The sequence below is a fragment of the Eurosta solidaginis genome, chromosome 5, assembly GCF_040869045.1.
Source record: "Eurosta solidaginis isolate ZX-2024a chromosome 5, ASM4086904v1, whole genome shotgun sequence".
In the NCBI taxonomy this organism is placed as follows: domain Eukaryota; kingdom Metazoa; phylum Arthropoda; class Insecta; order Diptera; family Tephritidae; genus Eurosta; species Eurosta solidaginis.
In genome coordinates this window covers 75,697,612-75,720,118 of record NC_090323.1, presented here as the reverse complement: position 1 = coordinate 75,720,118, position 22,507 = coordinate 75,697,612, and the positions used below count along the sequence as shown (strand labels likewise).

The window sequence follows — 22,507 nt, the reverse complement described above, 5'->3', positions numbered from 1 at the left end:
GGCTTGGTTAATATGAAGTTGGTTTGACTGCTATGTATATATATATTTACAAATGAGTGGTAAGAGTATATATGTATATGTATATGTTTGTATTATATTAAATCTTTGCTTTATTAAACACTACTTATAAGCGACTATGATTTGCATATCTACCGTTTGAAAGTTTGGTAAGCGTTCTTTTTTCACAATATTAATCGTTTAACCAAAGTGAAATCTTAGTTCATTTCTCATAATGGCATTGTGTGTCAATAATTAATTTAATTTGGCGCTTTTGCGAAGATCACTTTCCACATATTATTTAGAAGTATATTTGATTTGCTTTCTGTATTCTATACCCAGTCTAAAGCAGCTCACAGAGCAGCGTGGTAGGAGTTTTTTAACTATTTGAAAATATTTAGCGAAAATATAGTGCGAAATTTGGATATTAATATAGAATTTTATTATAATAAGTGTTTTACTTAAAATTGGTTGGATTGGCATTGAATTAAATTATTGATGCGCAAAATATATGCAAAAGTACACCTGTATACATGTGTATACATACATATTTTCACAACATTATATGAATTTGGATAAACGTTTTTATATAAAAATTGCATAAATAAAAACTTGATCAAATGTGTACCAAAGTGATTTTAAATGCTTTTCAGCCTGTTTTAAATATACTAATCTTTAAATTGTTATTTATAACTTTACTACAAGTATTATTCCTTGCCGTTTGCTGGGCTGAATTCGATGAAGAAAAAGATACGGTAATAAATTTACCAGACCTTGGAACCATTCAAGGAAAAGTTTTAGAAACGGCTTGGAGTAAGCGTGAAGTGCTGCAGTTTGTTGATATAAGATATGCGGAGCCGCCTAGTGGAAAGTATCGGTTTAAGGTATGTTTTTTGATACCAGCTACTCCTCTGTTCCACATTGCGCTTAATGCTGGGGTCGAATCATAACATACGATGACGGATCAAATACGATACGAAAGAAAATTTCATGACACGTCAGTCGCATAGCTTAAATGGCAATCTAGAATACGATAGCAAAAATATCTATATTTATTTTGAATGCATTGCTCTTTTTAGGACCAATAGTACGTTGCAACGGAGAATTGATCAGATCCGTAGCACAAAAAGTGATAGCATTTGTTATGCTCTGCTACGAGGTACGTTGTTGTTGTTGTTGTTGCTATAGCGATAAGGTTGCTCCCCGAAGGCTTTGGGGAGTGTTATCGATGTGATGGTCCTTTGCCGGATACAGATCCGGTCCGCTCCGGTAACACAGCACCATTAAGGTGCTAGCCCGACCATCTCGGGAACGTCATGTTTTAGAGCGGAGCAAATAGCAGAACAAAATCTCACTCCGAAAGTCCTTAACCGATCTTTATGAAGTTTTTTGAACGGAAAACCGTCTACGTTGCTTTCTAGCTTTTATAAAAAGATCCATTTTTTTTTAAATAATTCCTTCATAAAACTATTTCAAAACGCAGTGGAAAATGTGTCCTTAAACACAGGCATGAATTGAATTTTGATTTTGAAATTTTAGCAGCACCAAGCTATTTATAGATGTTTTGTCTTTATTTCCGTGCTCTTCACTGAAAGCCAAGTTTCAAGTTTATAAATTAATAGCAAGTCTCGTCTTTCGTACGATTATCTAAGTGCCTCGATCCGTGAGTCACTTAGGGAAACTTTTCTTAATAACTAAAGGCGGCCGTCGTGGCGTGGTGGTAACGTGATCAAACGATTTAAAAAAATAATTTTGCGTTTTTTAATTATTTAAATTAAACTAAAAGCTTGAGCTTTAAGACAGTATTAGAAAATTCTTCAGGTATATTAGGTACATGAAGAGAATAACATATGCGACCATTGCGGGAGTGAAACAGCAGAAGATGTTTACCATGTATTTGTCGAATGCCCTAAGACCCACAACTTGAGATGGAGAAGCATTCAAAGCATTTCTGGCGGAGATTACAGTCCTGAGACTTTCGTGGGGCATATGCTTAAAAGTAACAAAAAAGGGACGGGGCGTGCGACGTCATCGCACACAGCATGAAGTGGCTAAGTAGACAGGAAAGACTGCGCCGCAACAGCGGTGAGCAGGCAAAATATAGAGATTCAAGGCGCGGATTGGAATTACGGCCTTTCCAAACGTGGAATATGGAAAAAAAAGAAGTAAAAGTGAAGGTATTTATTGGAGACAAAGTAGTGATTGTCGATCACGGTTCGGAGACACGGCCTCTTCAACCGAGGCAGGGGCAACTAGCGATATCTCGAAGTTACATACTCTCAAAATACTGAAGGACGGGCAAAAAATAAAAAAAAAGAAAAAAAGTATTTCGTATTTAAATCGAAAAAAGAAACAATAAAACAAGTAAGGAAAGTTAAGTTTGGGTGTAACCGAGCATTACATACTTAGCTGAGAGCTTTGGAGACAAAATAAGGGAAAATCGCCATGTAGGAAAATGAACCTAGGGTAACCCTGGAATGTGTTTGTATGACATGGGTATCAAATGGAAGGTATTAAAGAGTATTTTAAAAGGGAGTGGGCCATAGTTCTATAGGTGGACACCATTTCGGGATATCGCCATAAAGGTGGACCAGGGGTAACTCTGGAATGTGTTTAAATGGAGTGGGCCTTAGTTCTATAGGTGGACACCACTTAGGGATATCGCCATAAAGGTGGACAAGGGGTGACTCCAGAATGTGCTTGTACGATATGGGATTCAAATGAGAGGCGTTAATGAGTATTTTAAAAGGGAGTGGTCCATAGTTCTATAGGTGGACGCCTTTCGAAATTTGGCATTAAAGGTGGACCAGGGGTGACTCTAGGATGTGTTTGTACGATATGGGTACCAAATGGAAGGTATTAAAGAGTATTTTAAAAGGGAATGGGTCTTATTTCTATAGGTGGACGCCTTTTCGAGGTATCGTCATAAAGGTGGACCAGGGGTGACTCTAGAATGTGTTTGTACGATATGGGTATCAAATGGAAGGTATTAAAGAGTATTTTAAAAGGGAGTGGGCCTTAGTTCTATGGGTGGACGCCTTTTCGTGGTATCGCCATGAAGGTGGGCCAGGGGTGAATCTAGAATATGTTTGTACGATATGGGTATCAAATGTAAGGTGGTAATGGGTATTTTATAAAATGATTTAAAAAAAAATTTAAGTTAAACGGTTTTATTAAAAACCATACTTACATGAAGTAATAATAATACTAAAAGCTACAAAATAATTAGGTAAGTCCTAGGTACTAGTCATCACACTCCTCATCAATCTATGGCGTTGATCAGACAATTAAATAAAAGCGTTGGGCGAGTGAAATTTCTAAAAATACGAGGCGTAGAATAGCCTGATTAAAGTTCAGTTGGTCTTATATATGACTATCGATAGAAATTTGACGCGTTTTGAAACCGTTTAAGCTAACATTTTTTTAAAATTATTTTATTTTCAAGTTTTTAGTCTTTATTTAATTGCCAATTATTTCTAATTCTATTTAGTTCATTTAGTGATTCATTATTACAAGGACTCTTCCCTGACAATTTGTTACAATCTAAGTCCTCAATACATAATCCTTCCAAAGACTTTACTCGACTCTGCGCCACGTATGCTTGTCCGTCCTCCAACTCCAAAATATTTTGATGTCACTTCTACCGGACTGTATGTAATATTTGTTCCAAATATGAGCCAAATCGAACATCATAGGTCGCTTTCTATTCATGTATGTATTATGTGTTCTAAATATGAGCCAAATCGGACCACAAATACGATTTTTGTGAATATCTCGATCCTTGCGCCACCTAGCGGCGATTTTTTTCATAGGTCGCTTTTTATTCTTGTATGTTTTATGTGTTCCATATATGAGCCATATCGGACCACAACTACAATTTTTGTGAATATCTCGATCCTTGCGCCACCTAGCGGCGATTTTTTTCATAGGTCGCTTTCTATTCATGTATGTATTATGTGTTCCAAATATGAGCTAAATCGGACCACAAATACGATTTTTATGAATATATCGATCCTGGCGGCGATTTGTTTGCTTATTATTGCATTGTCATCGAGTTCTGAAGTATATTCCAAGTTTCAAGCTTGTAGCTTATCGGGAAGTTACTTAAATTTCAATTACAAAATTCGTTCACAACGGCCGTGCATGCGGCCGTGCGGCCTGCCTGTCAAGTCAAGCTAAATAAAACCGTTTAAAAAGGGAGTGGGCCTTAGTTCTATAAGTGGACGCCTTTTCGAGATATCGCCATGAAGGTGGACCAGGGGTGACTCTAGAATGTGTTTGTACGATAGGGGTATCAAATGAAAGGTGGTAATGAGTATTTAAAAAGGAAGTGGGCCTTAATTGTATAGGTGGAGGCCTTTTTGAGATATCGCCATAAGGGTGGACCAGGGGTGACTCTAGAATATGTTTGTATGATATGGGTATTAAATGAAAGGTGTTAATGAGTATTTTAAAAGGGAGTGGGCCTTAGATCTTAGGTGGACGCCTTTTCGAGATATCGCCATAAAGGTAGACAAGGGGTGACTCTACAATGTGTTTGTACGATATGGGTATCAAATGAAAGGTGTTAATGAGTATTTCAAAAGGAAGTGGGCCTTAGTTCTATAGGTGGACGCCTTTTCGAGATATCGCCATAAAGGTGGACCAAGGGTGACTCTAGAATGTGTTTGTATGATATGAGTATCAAATTCAAGGTATTAATGAGGGGTATTAAAAGGGAGTGACCCCTAGTCGTATATGTGAAGCCGTTTTCGAGATATCGACCAAAATGCGGACCAGGGGGACCCAGAACATCATCTGTTCGGTACCGCTAATTTATTTATATATGCAATACCCCGAACAGTATTCCTTCCATGATTCCAAAGGGTTTTGATTTCGCCCTGCAGAACGTTTTCATTTTCTTCTACTTAATATGGTAGGTGTCACACCCATTTTACAAAGTTTTTTCTAAAGTTATGTATACTTTGCGTCAAAAAACCAGTCCAATCACCATGCTTCATCCCTCTTTTCGTATTTGGTATAGAATTATGGCATTTTTTTTTTTCATTTTTCCAAATTTTCGATATCGATTTTTTGTTAAAATTTGACTTAAAATTTTTTTTTTTAAAGTGGGCGTGTTCGTAATCTTATTTTGCTTATTTTTTACTTAGCACACATATAGTAATAGAAGTAACGTTCCTGCCAAATTTCATCACGATATCTTCAACGACTGCCAAATTACAGCTTGCAAAACTTTTAAATTACTTTCTTTTAAAAGTGGGTGGTGCCACGCCCATTGTCCAAAATTTTACAAGTTTTCTATTCTGCTTCATAAGGTCAACCCATCTACCAAGTTTCATCGCTTTATCCGTCTTTGGTAATGATTTATCACACTTTTTCGGTTTTTCGAAATTTTCGATATCGAAAAAGTTGCATACCAAATTTCATTAAGATACCTCAAAATTTACTCAAGTCATCGTGTTTACGGACGGACGCACGGACGGACATGGTTAAATGAATTTCTTTTTTCGCCCAGTTCATTTTGATATATAGAAGTCTATATATATCTCGATTAGGTTATGCCGTTACGGATTACCGTAATGCGAACAAAATTAATATACTCTGTGAGCTCTGCTCAGCTGAGTTTAAAAATAAATGTAAGGCGCGATAACCTCCGAAGAGATCTAAGGCCGAGCTTCTCTTCCAATTTGCGTCGTGCTCCTCTTGATTTTCCCTACAAATTGGCCGGACGGGACCTATATATTTTATACCGACCCCGAACGGCATCTGCAAGGCAGATGAGTTTTCACTGAAAGCTTTTCATGGCATAAATACACCCGGAGCGCTTGCCAAACACTGCCGAGGGGCGAAAAAAAAAAATTTTTTTCTTCTAATTGAAAAACCTTATTTCTAAAATTTTGATGTTGCTTTGCCCGGGGTGCCAACCCAGGGCATAAGGTGTGATAGGCGGAGCACGCTACCATCACACCACGGTGGCCGCCTCAGCTGAGTTTAATAAAATAAAAAACCCCAATCCCAGAGCAAGTTGATAGCTCCACTTCTAATAGTAGAGAGCTGCGAAGGGACGTATTTGAGACATGGCCTCTTCAACTAACTAACACGCTTCTCTGCTGTATTTCTGAATCATTCCGACACACGTCACGTCAATAGCATAATTGCTATGTAAGTAAGTTCTACGAAGTTACCTATCGTTATACATACCTAACTAAAGCATTAAAAAATTTTTTAATTACAGTTTGGTGAGCTGCAAAACACATACGAAAAATACGCGGTCTTGGGAAGCGGTTCGTAGCTAGCAAGGGCGGGAATAAACCGGCGAAGGGTTATTCGGGTTTCAGCCACAACTAATCCAACGCCGCGTGACTGAGAAAGTACTGCAACGTGATCCTAACGGACGTAGTCTAGCGATCAACCAATCTCCCGAGGGTATACTTGACGGTATTGCAGGGGGGAAATGGTACTTAGACGGTAGGAGGTTTAATGCGGTTAAAGTCCCACACTGACTTTGAGGCTTTCGAACCTTCCTCCTCAAAAAAATACAAAAAAAAAAAAACATAAAACAAAAAAAAAACGTACCAATGTCGTGGACTTCATTCCTATTTCAAGTGAAATTTTTGGTGGAAGCGATATCCCACTTTTACATATTTGAGTATATTTACAAAATAATTGTTTAGGTTAAAAATTCATTTAATTGTAATTTGAATTTAGATTTTTCAATTGAGAAATCTATATTCAAAGAATTTGAGAACAAATTAAACTCTCGTAAGGTTCTGATAAGAGAAGCATAATATGCATAGTTAGTCCATTCAATAAAAAACAAATCATTACTTCTTAGGCTCCTCTGTGGAACCAAGAAGTTAATTCGTTCTAAAAGAATCGGACCGTCTACTATGCCTTGAATGATGTCAAACACAAAGCTAAGCGAAAGCAAGATTCTTCTGTTATCCAACGTCTTCAGGTTAATAAGGAGACATCTAGCATTATAAGACGGAATAGGCTCTTCAAAGTTTAGTCTGCGCAGAGCAAATTTTATGAAGGCCTTTTGCACCCGTTCTATTCTCTTAATAAAAAAATAAGATTATTTAGATTAGATTTTAAAATGACATAATCCTTACCAATTGATGTATGTATAGAATATATAAGGTGTATTTGTTTTTATTAAAAGAAGCTTTTTATTATATTAAAGTTTTTATCAATTTTTTCCAACTTTCATGCGTTTTTAAAGCATTTTCGTCCATTGAAATACAACCATGTGCTTATACGTTTTGACATTACATTTCATACTCGTTCGTATTTGCCATTCTCATTGTTTCTAAATTCGTAAACAATGACTGCGGTTAATCTGTGTGATTTTTCGAAAAAATGTATTATTTTTGTGAAATTTTATACGTGTTTCATTTATTTTCATTGAGGAATAACTTCGTAAAAATAAAAAGCATGTTTTTATAAAGTACATGTGAAGCCCATAGATAAAACGTGTAATAGAATGAACTTTGGTTTGTATATTACATTTTTAAAATAAAAATCTGCTGCTAAAAAGGAGCAACACCTAAGTACATTTTTTTATTTTTTTAACAAATTTTGAAACAATTCCGAACATCATTCCTTCATTATACTTCATTCGACTGCCTTCTTTTACAACCTTCCACTCTATTCGCAAAATAACCTCAATTTAAGCTGCCAAACTATATAGTAAACAATGGTTCACGATCCTTAGCTTTAATTTGCTGTAGCAACGTTCCAACATCGAACGCACAAAATTCTGAACTCCCTTATTGAAAAAATGCAAAATCATTTTTTCAGAAAAGTTTTTCTTTATTTGAATTATTTTTGCGGAGAGGTTTGATTTTGAGACAACTTAAAAAAAAAAACGCAGGCACGACGAGAATTGGAAGATATTGTGACGAATATTAGCATCACTAAGCTGATATTAAATAAATAAAGGCACAACAACAATAAAGCAAGTTGCCACTCTAAACAAATTAATCATCATTTACACACATACCCCTGCAAAAATCGTTGGACCATGTGGTCCACTGGAGTACTTACCATTCTACTCCACTGTAATGCCGCGATGGACCAACTCATGTTTCTACACGAACATGTTGTAAGCCGATCATTGCTCGTTTTTAACGATTGTAATCACTACACGATGTTTATTGGACTGTGGTTACTCCATGGATTACTCTGATGTAATGCGGAGCTGGAGTATATGGTCCGGTCCTAGGACATCGCAATGTTAATTGGACCATATTTTTTGTATGAATTGTGGTTAATTTTGGAGCACTCGCTTGGTCCATAGCAGGGACATACAAGGCAACGAAGAGATACTCACAAACCCATGTAATCATCAGCCGAAGTAGTACTCACATATACACACGCATATGGCTACAAACTACAAATATACATGTATATGGCTGGTAACCAAGCATGAAGTTCGCGAAATTACTAACCTTAGGAGAAATGGGTGAACGAAGAAATCGAGAGTATAAAAGCGCAAGCTGAGGCATGACTAATCAGTTTTGATTGAAACACGCTATTGGTTGTGAAGTATAATTGTGAAGTTCTACTCCCAAAGTAATCTAAATAAAGACCATTTCGAAATACAGAATATTGGAGTAATTTATTCAAGAGTTTATCGACGTTAGCAGAAGGTTGCAAATAAGCGGCATTTCCCTAAATTCGTTACAATTGGTGTCAGAAGAGGAATTGTTGAATAAATTCCGAAGATTTTGAATACAACTTGGACATGGCAAAGTTGAGGGAATTGAAGATCCAGCAACTGAAGGAGGAGCTAAAAGCCCGTGTATTGGATACTACTGGCAATAAATCCGAGCTACAAAGGCGACTAAGGGTAGCTATGCTATTTGAATGAAGAGTATGTCTTTCATTCTGATAGCGACAAGACAACAACAAAAATGGAAGAAAAAAACGAAACACCGCAGACAGTGACGAGTACAGACTTTAACATGATATTGGCTGCAATATCTGCATAAGCATCGAAAATGGCATCTCAGCTGGAGTCACAGGAGGTACGCATTTCAGAAATGTCGTCGCAAATGGCATCTCAACTGAAAGCGCAAGGGGCACGTATATATGAAATGTCCGCACAAATTTCGGAACAGGTATCATCGCAGCTCTTTGCGAAACTGGAAGAGCAGGATGCAACAATTTTACAACTCGAAGAAAAAATTGATGCCGAGATAGAAGCGTTGAAAATACCACGGACTTATTCAGTCTAAGTGAGGTCCTCATGGACCGGCCAGTTCAACCTAACCTAGAAGCGTTGAAAGGTCTTATGAAGCATTTACAACTAAATCTCCCAGCTGTTCCAGCGAGCAGTCCGAAGGTAAAAACTCCATCGTTTGACCGCTCTGTTCCTTTCCAGGTATACAAGCTTCAATTTGAGAAGACGTCAGCAGTGAACAACTGGAATGCGGAAGATAAAGTTGCTGCACTGTTCGTGGCATTGAAAGGGCCTGCAGCTGAAATCTTACAGACTATTCCAGAGTACGAGCGGAACAGTTATGAAGCATTGATGGCTGCTCTAGAGAGGTGTTACGGAAGCGAGCATAGAAAACAGATATATCAAATTGAGTTGAAAACCGCTACCAAAAAGCGAATGAGACTTTGCAGGAGTACCCGTGGAATACACCGAGAAGGTAAAAATCTAGAGCTTTATAAATGGCATACGAGATGTGGAAACGAAGCGAGCAACATACTCAAACCCAAAACCAACATTTGCTGAAACGGTATCTCATGCACTGACTCAGGAAACAGCGTCACTTTTGAGTAAGCCCGCCAAAGGAAAGGCCAGATTGGGTAGACACCATTTTGGAAGCACTGAAGGGATCACAATAGAAAAATGCAGGAGTTATGAAATGTTTCAAGTGCGGTAACCCAGGTCACATTGCACGTATTGCAGTACCGGTCCTGGTAGTCCGAACTTGGCTGATCGTAAACGCAAAGCTGGAGGAGATAAGCAAGAGCGAGTCAGATGTAAAGATCGATGGCTTGCCCCAGCTATAGAATGTCCTGTGATATCCATCCCTTAAATTGTAAGAAAATCGAGCAGTCTTACCGTCAAAGGAAATGTGGATGGCAAGGAGCGTGTACCGACTGTAGACACGCGCGCATCTCACTCTTTAATCCGATCTGATTTGGTCAACAGAAGAGTAAAGCTATTACCTGGAGCAACATTGCGTACAGTTAATGGCAAGTATAACCAAGTCCAGAGAGAAGTGGTATGTGAAGTGCAGTATAAGAACAAAGATGTGCCACTTAACTTCAGTTTTGAGCAAGGGTTCAGCAGTAAGCGAGTGCTGGTGGAAGAGATTCGACAAAAATAACAAAAAAACTAATCGAGATAGATATAGACTTCTATATATCAGAATGATCTGGGCGAAAAAAGAAATTCATTTAGCCATGTCCGTCCGTCCGTCCCTCCGTCTGGCCGTCCGTCCGTAAGCACGATAACTTGAGTAAATTTTGAGGTATCTTGATGAAATTTGGTATATAGGTTCCTGGGCGCTCATCTCAGATCGCTATTTAAAATGGACGAAATCGGACTACAACCACGCCCACTTTTTCAATATCGAAAATTTCGTAAAACCGAAAAAGTGCGATAATTCATTACCAAAGACGGATAAAGCGATGAAACTTGGTAGGTGCGTTGGCCTTATGCCGCAAAATAGAAAATTAGTAAAATTTTGGACAATGGGCGTGGCACCACCCACTTTTAAAAGAAGGTGTTTTAAAAGTTTTGCAAGCTGTAATTTCGCAGTCGTTGAAGATATCATGATGAAATTTGGCAGGTATGTTACTCCTATTACTATATGCGTTGTAACGGAGCCTTATTAAATAATGAAAATGTCACCCTGTTTCTCGAATTGCTGCAACACCCGTTGTCTACGGTGAAACGACCAACAGGTGTTGGGACAACTCGGGAACAGAGCTATTCTGCTCGACATCATTATAATTTGGACACGACAGAAGTAAGTCGAACACATTAAGGAAAACTAAAAATTGTAAAACGTTTCTATAAAACCCAAAAAGATTAATAACTCAATAAATCTAAGAAGTTTCGATGGTGAAACATAAAAATATACTTACTCTTCTTATTGGATGCTATATTTGGGAATCTGTCTGGAAAATTACCGGAATACTCGTAAGTAGAGTGTACATGGCGACAGTGATATCAAAACACGCGGTTCGAAAAATAAAATGGTGGAATTACCGAATTTTTGGGGTTATGAAGATGTAGCCAAAATTAGATTGGTCTGGCAAAGGATTAATCCAACTCTGCCAATAAGTTTTATGTGGTAGTCAGTCGCGACACCACTTTGCAATTCAACAATATCAATACGCTGAATATACATTTTTACAAACTTGAACGCAAATTCATGCTACATTTATTCCGGCAAACATTCTTTTTCGGGATGACGATTTTGGTACATGCGACTACCCACCGTGTGGCATATTTTCAAGGCACAAGCACCAGTAGGAACCAGCAAAGACCAGCAGCAGAAAATATGTATTTAATATGAATGTATGTATTAAATTCCTTTACTTACGTCTTTTACTAAACACATGTATGTGTACAAAATATTAAAATTTTCATTAAATGCGGTGCTTTCGCATAATATATTTTAGATTTTGGTTACAAAAGTGCGTCTATTAATAAACCATTCTAAACTTAACCTCTCACAAATCTTTCATTTAAGGATTTCTCTTACCCCAGGTAGAATTTCTTCAATACATTCATTTTTCAGCAAAATATCATACTGAGTGAATTAGATGTACAGACTGCTAGTACCCTATAAAATTGATAATTTTTGATATACATATGCGGTGGTTTCGTTAAAAACCAATGAAATTTATTTTTGATATATGCGGTGGTTCCGTTAAAATCCAATAAAATTTTTTTTGATATATGCGGTGGTTCCGTTAAAAACCAATAAAATTTCTTTTTGATACATGCGGCGATTCCGTTAAAAACCAATAAATATTTTTTTTATATAAACGGTGGTTCCGTGAAAAGCCAAGTGAGATTTTTTTACATAAAGCGGTACGTCCGTGAAAATATACGACTTTTTTTTAACAAAGCGTGAGTATAAATTGATCCTTTGAACAAGTTACAACAATTTTGAGATTGTTACCAATTAATACCTATATACTTTTGTGCAAAGTTCAAATTCAATTACATCTTAAAGATTTTTCCATACAAGGTTACTACAGTTTTAGTTAATTCTTCAAATAAATTGTTAAATACTTCTTTAGTGACTATTCACCTGCAAATCAGTTCTCTTATACAAAATTAATTTTTCTTTTCCCTCAACATTTCAGCTTAAATATAAATTCAGACATTCAAATAAGTACTTCATTAATTTCATAGTTTGAACTGAATTATTTTGCTATTCTGATAACTACATATGTACCTTAGAAGTGGTAAGCAAGTGCAAAAAAAATTCAGACTCAGAATCCGATCCCGATAATTCATCCTCGACCGAAGAAGTCACAAACCAGGAAAATAGATTTTCTTTGTCAACAGATTTTCCAGGCTTCGAAAATTCTTCCATTAAAAATACAACTTCTAATTTAGATTCAAATCTTAACGATTCAAATAGTGCAAAACTAATTTCAACTTCTTTTACTTTAAGATCAGATATTAACGATCTAAATAGTACAAACGTGGCCTCACCTTCTGCTAATTCAGCTCCAGATCTTAACGATCAAATCATGGCAACACCAGAGGATAAGAGAATTTTTATTAACACATGTGCTAATTCTATTAGAGAAAACTACAGTGGTGATCCTCTAGCACTTGATTCTTTTATAGACAAAATCGCATTGCTTGAACAATTCGCTACTGCAGATTTAAATGATTCTTTTATAGCTTTCTTAAAATCAAAATTAGAGGGTAAAGCCCGTGAAGCAATACCAACACAAGTAACTTCAGTCAATGAAATTAAAACAGCTCTACGTAATAGGATCAAACCGGGCAACTCGAAAGTTGTAGCAGGGAGAATTGCAGCGTTGCACGTTAACGGTAACAATTATACAGATTTTGCGAAAAAAGTTGAAGATTTAGCTGACTCACTTGAGCGGTCTCTTATTATTGAAGCGAAAGCTCATGAAATGGCAGTCGAACAAACGGTTAACGTGTGTCGTTTAAACGCAAAATCCAATTTAGTCAAAACCATTTTAGCCTCAACGGCATTTACTGATCCGAAAGACGTAGTAGCGAAATTATTTGTAGAACAAAACAAGGAAGTAACTGAACGTCAGGTTCTAGCTGTTCGATCACGTGGTAACATTACATTCAGAAATTCACGTGGTATTTATCGAGGCTTTTACCCAAACCGCGGCTATACTGGTTATAGAAATAATAATAGTTCATTTTCATACAATAGCAACTATAACGGCAACAATAATCAAAGATATAGGAATTATAACGGAAATAGATACCAGAATAATAGCCGTGTTTTTTAACACGCGTATATCCGTTTACGCTTAAACTTTATATTGACTGCTAGTCGACAAACTATAAATACACCTCTGAAATTGCTGCGCATAAATTTTGTCCTACTAAATTTAAATACGCATTATACTCAGATGTAACTGAAATATGTGTCTCTGTTTCACCCTCTACACTAATTCTATGTATTCTATGTGTGTCCACAATTCATCGCAACTGATTCAGCTATATGTTATACCCTATGGCCATCAGAGCGTTGCGTCTCCGCTTTTCGGTACACCCTGTTGCTGTAGCTAGTTGTTTAACCACAGCCGCTAGATGGGTCTCCTAAGCATTATCTAAGCGAAGATAGGCGTTTTTTAACACGCGCAAACGAAACGTATACGCGCGTGTTAAAAAACACGGCTAATAACAATAATAATACGCGTTCAAATACAAATCCAAATTCAAACAATAGTAACAATAGAGGTAACAATTCGAGAGCAGCCAATGGTAGAGGTAGAAACGCAAACGTTCGCGCTTTAAACGCGAGTGCCCCTCAGGAGCGAACACTGGGGGAGGACGAACTAAGCCAGTAAGCGAACTTCCCTCACCAATAGGCATCTATTGTTTAAATTTAAATTACTCTGATTTCACTGAATTACAACTTAACGAGTCACAAAAATGTTGTTCTTTCCTAGTAGACACACAAGCGGACATTTCTTTAATAAAGATATCATGTTTAGACAGAAATATTTCCTTAAATACGAACGACATTATTAACATTACCGGTGTCACTTCTAATTCAGTTTCTACTTTAGGCAAAATTACAACAAATGTAAATTTTTCTAACTTTTCTATTAAACATACTTTACATGTAGTAAATGACGACTTTAATATTCCATCCGATGGCATACTGGGTAAAGATTTTCTGAAAATTAACAAATGAATTATTAATTATGAAAAAGGTTTCATGAAAGAAATAGTATTTCCTTTTGGGTAGGTAATGAAAAAGTTGCGATACCAATCCTGCACGGAACAGAAAGCGACAGTTGTATCATTCCTCCCAGATGTGAAATATTCAGACTTTTTGATTTAGGAGATTCACCCGAGCCACTTTTCGTGGACTCGCAGGAAATTGAAAAAGGTGTTTTCACAGCTAGGTGCATTGTTAATTCCAGTAATCCGATAATTAAAGTCATAAACACCACGGATGATGTCAAATATGTAAAAAGTAACAGCATTCGAACAGAGAAACTTTCAAATTATAATATTTATACAATTAACAAGACAGAAACAGAAGACAAACGTACAAAAAAAAACTAATTTCGATTTTAAAAAATCAAATACCTCAACATGCTCCAAGTAAATTACTTGACCTTTGCATTGATTATGCTGACATTTTCGCTCTTGACACGGACAAAATGACTTTAAACAACTTCTACGAGCAAAAATTAAGATTAACAGACAAAGAACCGGTATATATTAAAAACTATAGATTGCGAAGAAATAAATCGCCAAGTAAATAAACTGTTAGACAACGATTTGATTGAACCCAGTTATTTCAATTACAATAGTCCCTTGATTGTAGTCCCAAAGAAAGATACTAATGGTCAAAAAGCCTATCGTATGTGCGTAGATTTTCGCGCAGTAAACAAAAAACTCATTGCTGATAAATTTCCTCTAGCTAGAGTTGACGATATTTTAGACAATCTCGGTAGAGCAAAGTATTTTTCCACATTAGATCTTTTTTCAGGATTTCATCAAATCCCCTTGCATCCTGACTCTCGTGAAATTACTTCTTTCAGCACCTCGGTCGGTGCATTTAGATGGAAAGTGCTTCCATTCGGTTTAAATATAGCACCTAATTCATTCTCACGAATGATGACTATAGCTTTTTCGGGTATACCACCCAACGTCGCATTTTTGTACGTCGACGATATTATCGTCATAGGTTGTAGTGAAGTTAAAAATCTTTCAAAAGTTTTCAATACTTGTAGATCTTTCAATCTCAAACTTATCCCAAATAAATGCAACTTTTTACGACCAGAAGTTACATTTTTAGGTCATAAATGTTCAGCCAAAGGTTTGTTGCCAGACGACTCTAAAATAAACGCAATTAAAAAGTATCAAAACCGACTGACAAAGACGCGGTACGACGATTCGTCGCGTTTGCAAACTATTACAGACGGTTTGTGCCAAATTTTGCGTCTCTGGCAGCGCCTCTGAATCGATTAAGCAGAAAAAGAGTTGAATTCGTATGAGATGTTGAGTGCGAAAGAGCATTTTTATCTTTGAAAGCAGATATCCAGATTTTACTAAACAATTCATTATTACTGTTGATGCTTCCACAACTGGATATGGCGCTATTTTAAGTCAAGAACAGCAAGGTAGTGATTTACCAATTTGTTTCGCTTCTAAAGCATTAAATAAAGCAGAGCAGAAAAAACCAATTATAGAGTTGGAACTCTTTGCTATTTACTTTGCAATCAAGCAATTTCGACCATACGTTTATGGCACCCATTTTATCGTAAAATCCGACCATAGACGTCTAGTATACCTATTCAATATGAAAGACCCATCTTCAAAACTTTTGAGAATAAGATTAGAATTAGCAGAATATAACTTTACTATAGTTTACATAAAGGGTAAATCAAACGTTGGTGCTGATGCAATATCGTGTATTACAATCGATGAGATTAAGGAATCGAACAAACAAATTTTAGCAGTTCAGGCAAGATCAATGACAAAAAGGCAAAACGACAATAATCTTCATATTTAAACAGACAAAAACGACGAAAGACAACTTACTTTACATGTCTGCGACAAATTTTCATTTAATTTTTCGAAAAAAGTCCAACGAATAAGATATGCAATTACGTACGATAAAAATAATAAAACAACAATTTTAAGAATTTTTGCGCATAAGAAACTCGAGTTACTTAGTTTTGAGCTTGTTAACGAAATAATGACTTTAGAGAAATTACTTTCGAGGCTTGAATCAGAAGCCGGCAAACGCAAAATTAAAAAGATTGAATGGCCTAAAAACGATATTTTGTTCGAACATTATACTATTACAAATTTCAAAAATATTGGAAATAAAATTTTAAAATCATTAGAAATTATTTTAACAGATCCAGTGGAGACAGTAACAGATGAAGATACAAAATTAAAACTAATGAAAATTTACCATAATGATCCCATTTCTGGTGGACACTGCGAAATGAAAAGACTTTACGCAAAACTACGAACAAAGTTTTATTGGAAATATATGACTCGCGATATATCGAAATATATCAAAAATTGTAAAGACTGTCTTTTAAGGTTAAACCTACAACAAAAGAAAAACTTGTTTTAACACAAACTCCTTGTAAACCATTTGATATACTAGTAAATGACACAATAGGACCCCTACCTGAGTCCAAATATGGTAACAAGTTCGCACTTACCATGATTTGCGACATGACTAAATACCTGGTAACAGTCGCTGTGCCAGACAAATCGGCAAAAACAATCGCTTCAGCAATTTTTGAAGGCTTCATTTTAACATACGGCACAATGAATGCCATAAAATCAGATTCAGGTACTGAATTTAAAAATGAATTATATGAAGAATTAACTAAACTTCTGAATATTGAACATAATTTTTCAACTGCATACCATCACGAAACTGTTGGCACGATTGAACGTAATCATAGAGTTTTTAATGCATACTTATGTACGTGCATATTTAAAAGATACTTTTGCTGATTGGGATGTTTATTTAAAATACTTTACTTTCCTACACAATACTACGAGTAGCACAGTTTTCGACAATCGGTTTTCTCCTTTCGAGTTAGTCTTTGGGAAAAAGGCAACTTTGCCTAATGAATTGACAAAAGAAAAAATTTACCCAATCTATAATGTCGAAAACTATGCCAAAGAAGTTAAGTTTAGGATGCAGAAAACGCACAAAATGGCACAAAACCTAATTAATAAAAATAAGTTACAAAGTAAAAATCTCTACGATAAAACGGCACGATCTTTAGTTGTCAAAATCGGAGATAAAGTACTTTTACAGAAAGAACCACATCATAAACACGAAAGTATTTATCAAGGTACGTTTATTATAACAAAAATTAACGAAACTAACGTAACTATTTTCGATGAAGTTAAAAACAAAGAAAAAGTAGTACATAAAAATCGCCTAAGTAAAGTAAATTAATATTACTTCAATACTTTGATTAAACTTTAAATTTGATTGAAAAACAAATCCAAAATTTTTTTTAGTACTAGCATTTAAGCAGCCACGAAGGCAAAAAAAAAAATTGTTAAAACATAAAAAAAAAAAAAGAAAAAAAAGCACAAAATTTTGTATATTCAAAAAAACATATTTCAAAAGCAGCAAAGATTAAAAATGTAAAACTTTAATAAATCTAATATATTGTAACAAATTTGCTGCAAATCCTCTTATTTGCCCTTTTGCTAGGTTCGTATCGCTAAACTGTTGAACAAATAACTCATATTGAATAATGGAAAAATGGCCTTTATTAAAATACTTCACAATAACACTCAAACTGTGCAACGAATAGCTTAATAACCAAACTGATAGCTTTAGTGAAACTGACTTTCAAAATAATACTGCTATTGCTCCCTAGATATCGTCTTAGTCGTAACTGCTTGACAACTGAAATCAAACTGAATTCCAGCGCCTCTACACTTGTTGCCTTATATACTGTCTGATTTCAACGTTCGCATCTTCTAGGCGCTTCTAGAATCTACTAGTCCAGTAGCTCTCAAACTTCTCAGCTGTAACTACAATTGCACAATTTTATAGTTTTTCTCATTGCATACTTATAGGAGTATCTCAGATATATGCATGTGTTTGTGCATTGTCTCTCCGCTGCTCGTATAAGTACATGGCACATATATGTAGACGCAGTTATTGTTTCGTTTATGTAGATACATAATGATTGAATTATTGATGTGAATTCACGTCCCGTATGCCCGATCAGACAAATCTCTCGATCCAAACGCTGCTAGCATCGCCAAATGTACCACTCTTCTACTCCGTGGTTTCTCAATGCTATGTATGCGGTAGATGGTATCACTGATCTTCTTCACAACCTTGTACGGGCCTTCCCAACTGCACCGAAATTTGGATGGAACACCTTTCCGCCGGTGAGGGTTGTATAACAGTACCAAATCTCCCGCCAAGAAACCTTTCGAATTATTGTTCTCATGGTACCTGTGTTTCATCGTACTACTCAATACACTGGTTCGTTCCTTCACACTCTGTGGTTTGGCCGATGAACTACTTCGTAGAACTTGCGCTGGACGGATTTGCTTTGCATAATCAGTAACGTTCCCACGTTTCCTTACAGTAGAGCGCTCTGGCTTGAAACTACCCTCGCATTCTTTCTCGGAAATTCGTTGCTTCGTTTTCCTGCGTCTTTTAGGTTTTGTCAATGCCAGTGTTTCTCTCGCAGGTACTTTTGATTTTGATTTATTTGGCCCATTCGATCTATCAACCATTGCCTTTAACTTTCGTGGTCTTTGTCGAGTCCTTTCCACCAGTACCCGATTACTGCTGAACCCTTTTTCCAAACTAAAGTTAAGTGGTATGTCCTGGTTCTTATAGCGCATAATTTTTCTACGCATATCGATCCTGATATCATGGTCAACCGAGAAGTCCACTCCCAATATGACTTCATCAACGATCTCCGCCACAACGAATTTGTGTAGAACCATGACTTTTGCAATTAATACCTCACATACCACTTCGCCTTGGACTTGATTATACTCGCCTGTGACCGTACGCAACCTTGATCCAGGTAATGGCTTTACTCTCCTGTAGACCAAATCAGATCGAATCAAGGAATGAGATGCCCCCGTATCTACAGTCAGTACACGCTCTTTACCATCCACATTCCCTCTGATGGTAAGACTGCTTGATTTCCTTCCAATCTGCGACACAGATATCACAGGACATTCAATAGCCGGGGCAAGTTTTCGTTCTTTACATCCGACACGCTCTTGCTCATTTCCGCCAGCTTTGCGTTTACGGCCACCCACATTGTTGGAACTATTAGGACCAAGATCGCAATGACGTGCAATGTGACCTGGGTTGCCGCACTTGAAACATTTAATAACTCCGGCATTCTTCTGTTGAGATCCCTTCAGTGCTTCCAATATTGCGTCTACCCACTCTGGCCTTTCTACATCCACACGGCGTGCTTTGAAAACTGGCTTACACAGAAGCGACGCTGTTTCCTGAATCAGAGCTTGTGACACCGTTTCTGCGAATGTGGGTTTTGGGTTTGCATATGTCGCTCGCTTCGTTTCTACGTCCCGTATGCCGTTTATAAAACTCTGGATTTTTACCCTCACGGTGTACTCCACGGGTGCGTCCGCATTTGCCAAATGAGCCAACCTTTCAACATCCGAAGCAAACTCCTGCAAAGTCTCGTTAGCTTTTTGGTAGCAGTTTTGCAATTCTATTTGGTAGACCTGTTTCCTGTGTTCGCTTCCGTATCTTCGTTCTACAGAAGCCATCAATGCTTCATAACAGTTCCGTTCGCCCTCTGGAATGGTTTGTAAAATCTCAGCTGCAGGCCCTTTCAACGCCATGAACAGTGCAGCAACTTTATCTTCAGCATTCCAGTTGTTCACTGTTGTGGTCTTCTCAAATTGTAGCTTAAAGACCTGGAAAGGAACAGAACCGTCAAAGGATGGTGTTTTTACCTTTGGATTACTAGTTGAAACTGCTGGGCGATTTAGTTGCAACTGCTCGATACGTCCTCTCAAAGCATCCACCTCGGCCTCGATTTTTTCTTCAAACTGTAAAATTTTTGTATCTAGCGCTTCCAACTTCGAGGAAATACGTCCTTCTTGCTTTTCCAGTTGAGCAGAGATCTGCGATGATATCTGTGCTGAAATTTGCCCCGAAATTTCGGATATCCGTGCCTCTTGTGGTTCAATCTTCGCTGTTATACGGTTCTCCTGCGATTCCAGCTGAGATGACATTTGCGACGACATTTCGGATATACGCGTTTCTTGTGCTTCCATCTTCGATGTAATCTGTGTCGACATTTCTGACATACGCGTTTCTTGTGCTTCAATCTTCGATGTTACTCGTGTCTCTTGGGATTCCATCTGTGATGACATATACGTTTTCTGTTCTTCTAGTTGAGATGACATATACGTTTTCTGTTCTTCCAATTGTGATGTTACTTGCGACGCCATTTCTGAAATGCGTACCTCCTGTGATTCTAGTTGGGATGATATTTGCGACGACATTGATGTTACTGTCGATGTTTGAGCAGCTATTGCAGCCAATATCATGTTCAAGTCTGTGCTCGTAACTGTCTGCGATGTTTCGTTTTTCTCTTCAATTTTTGTTGTTGTCTCGTCCCCATCAGGATAAAAGACATACTCGTCCACATCAATTCCTTCTGCTTCCATTGCCTCTCGTAGCCGTGCCTGAAGTTCGAGTTTAACGCCGCTTGTATTCAATCCACGGCTCTCCAACTCCTTCTTCAGTTGCTGGATCTTCAATTCACTGAACTTTGCCATGTCCTTGTTGTCCTCCGGAATTTATTCAACAATTCCTCTTCTGACACCAATTGTAACGAATTTGCTGCAAATCCTCTTATTTGCCCTTTTGCTAGGCTCGTATCGCTAAACTCTTGAATAAATAACTCCAATATTGGATAATGGAAAAATGGTCTTTATTAAAATACTTCACAATAACACTCAAACTGTGCAACGAATAGCTTAATAACCAAACTGATAGCTTGAATGAAACTGACTTTCAAAATAATACTGCTATTGCTCGCTAGATATCGTCTTAGTCGTAACTGCTTGACAACTCAAATCAAACTGAATTCCAGCGCCTCTACACTTGTTGCCTTATATACTGTCTGATTTCAACGTTCGCATCTTCTAGGCGCTTCTAGAATCTACTAGTCCAGTAGCTCTCAAACTTCTCAGCTGTAACTACAATTGCACAATTTTATAGTTTTTCTCATTGCATACTTATAGGAGTATCTCAGATATATGCATGTGTTTGTGCATTGTCTCTCCGCTGCTCGTATACGTACATGGTACATATATGTAGACGCAGTTATTGTTTCGTTTATGTAGATACATAATGATTGAATTATTGATGTGCATTCACGTCACTGCTTAGCATCGGCTTAGAGACGATAGAATCGCTCAGTGCTGCTAACATTCGTTACAATATATTAAAATGTAAATAATTACAAAAGAAAATTCAAACAAAACAAACATACAAAGTATTTTACTAATTTAAATTGTAATTAATATTCCCGCCAATAACTTCCTAGTTCCTACCAGTAAACGAACATAAATGTAAATAAAATTTGAGTATTTTTACTTCTAAGTTCATTTGTAATAATCAGTAATAAAAATGGTTCCGAACCAACGAATTAAAAAAGGGAGGTACACCCTAATATAAATATATATTCGTTTGTTCGTAACAATTTTTATAAGTTTTTGGCCAAAGAAGAATGTGACAAAATTGATCACTTTATCAATTCTTCTTTTCCCCAAAAAGGATGATGTAACGGAGCCTTAATAAATAATGAAAATGTCACCCTGTTTCTCGAATTGCTGCAACACCCGTTGTCTACGGTGAAACGAACAACAGGTGTTGGGACAACTCGGGAACAGAGCTATTCGGCTTGACATCATTATAATTTGGACACGACAGAAGTAAGTCGAACACATTAAGGAAAACTAAAAATTGTAAAACGTTTCTATAAAACCCAAAAAGATTAATAACTCAATAAATCTAAGAGGTTTCGATGGTGAAACATAAAAATATACTTACTCTTCTTATTGATGCGATATTTGGGAATCTGTCTGGAAAATTACCGGAATACTCGTAAGTAGAGTGTACAGTGTGTTAAGTACAAATTAGCAAAATCAAAAAAAAAAATTTTTTAAGTCAAATTTTAACGAAAAATTTAATAACTTTGTAGTATATAAGTAAATTATATCAACATTCAACTCAAGTAATGATATGGTGCAACAAAGTACAAAATTAAAAGA

General features: G+C 36.7%; 1 protein-coding gene across 4 annotated transcripts in view; it reads left to right on the top strand.

Annotated features, from left to right (window-relative positions):
- The first annotated feature begins 250 nt into the window (after nucleotides 1-250).
- LOC137254583 (glutactin) overlaps nucleotides 251-22,507 on the top strand; it is an 82,462-nt gene continuing 60,205 nt past the window's right edge. The window contains exons 1-2 of one of the 4 annotated variants that reach the window (XM_067792367.1): nucleotides 393-467; nucleotides 703-881. Coding sequence is in view for 1 of the 4 variants with exons in the window: in XM_067792366.1 (XP_067648467.1) it covers nucleotides 618-881 (264 nt within the window). In the remaining 3 variants the exon portion in view is untranslated. Of the gene's footprint in view, nucleotides 882-21,998; nucleotides 22,341-22,507 lie in introns of those variants that run through there. The other 3 variants (XM_067792369.1, XM_067792366.1, XM_067792368.1) reach the window with 3 other exon arrangements.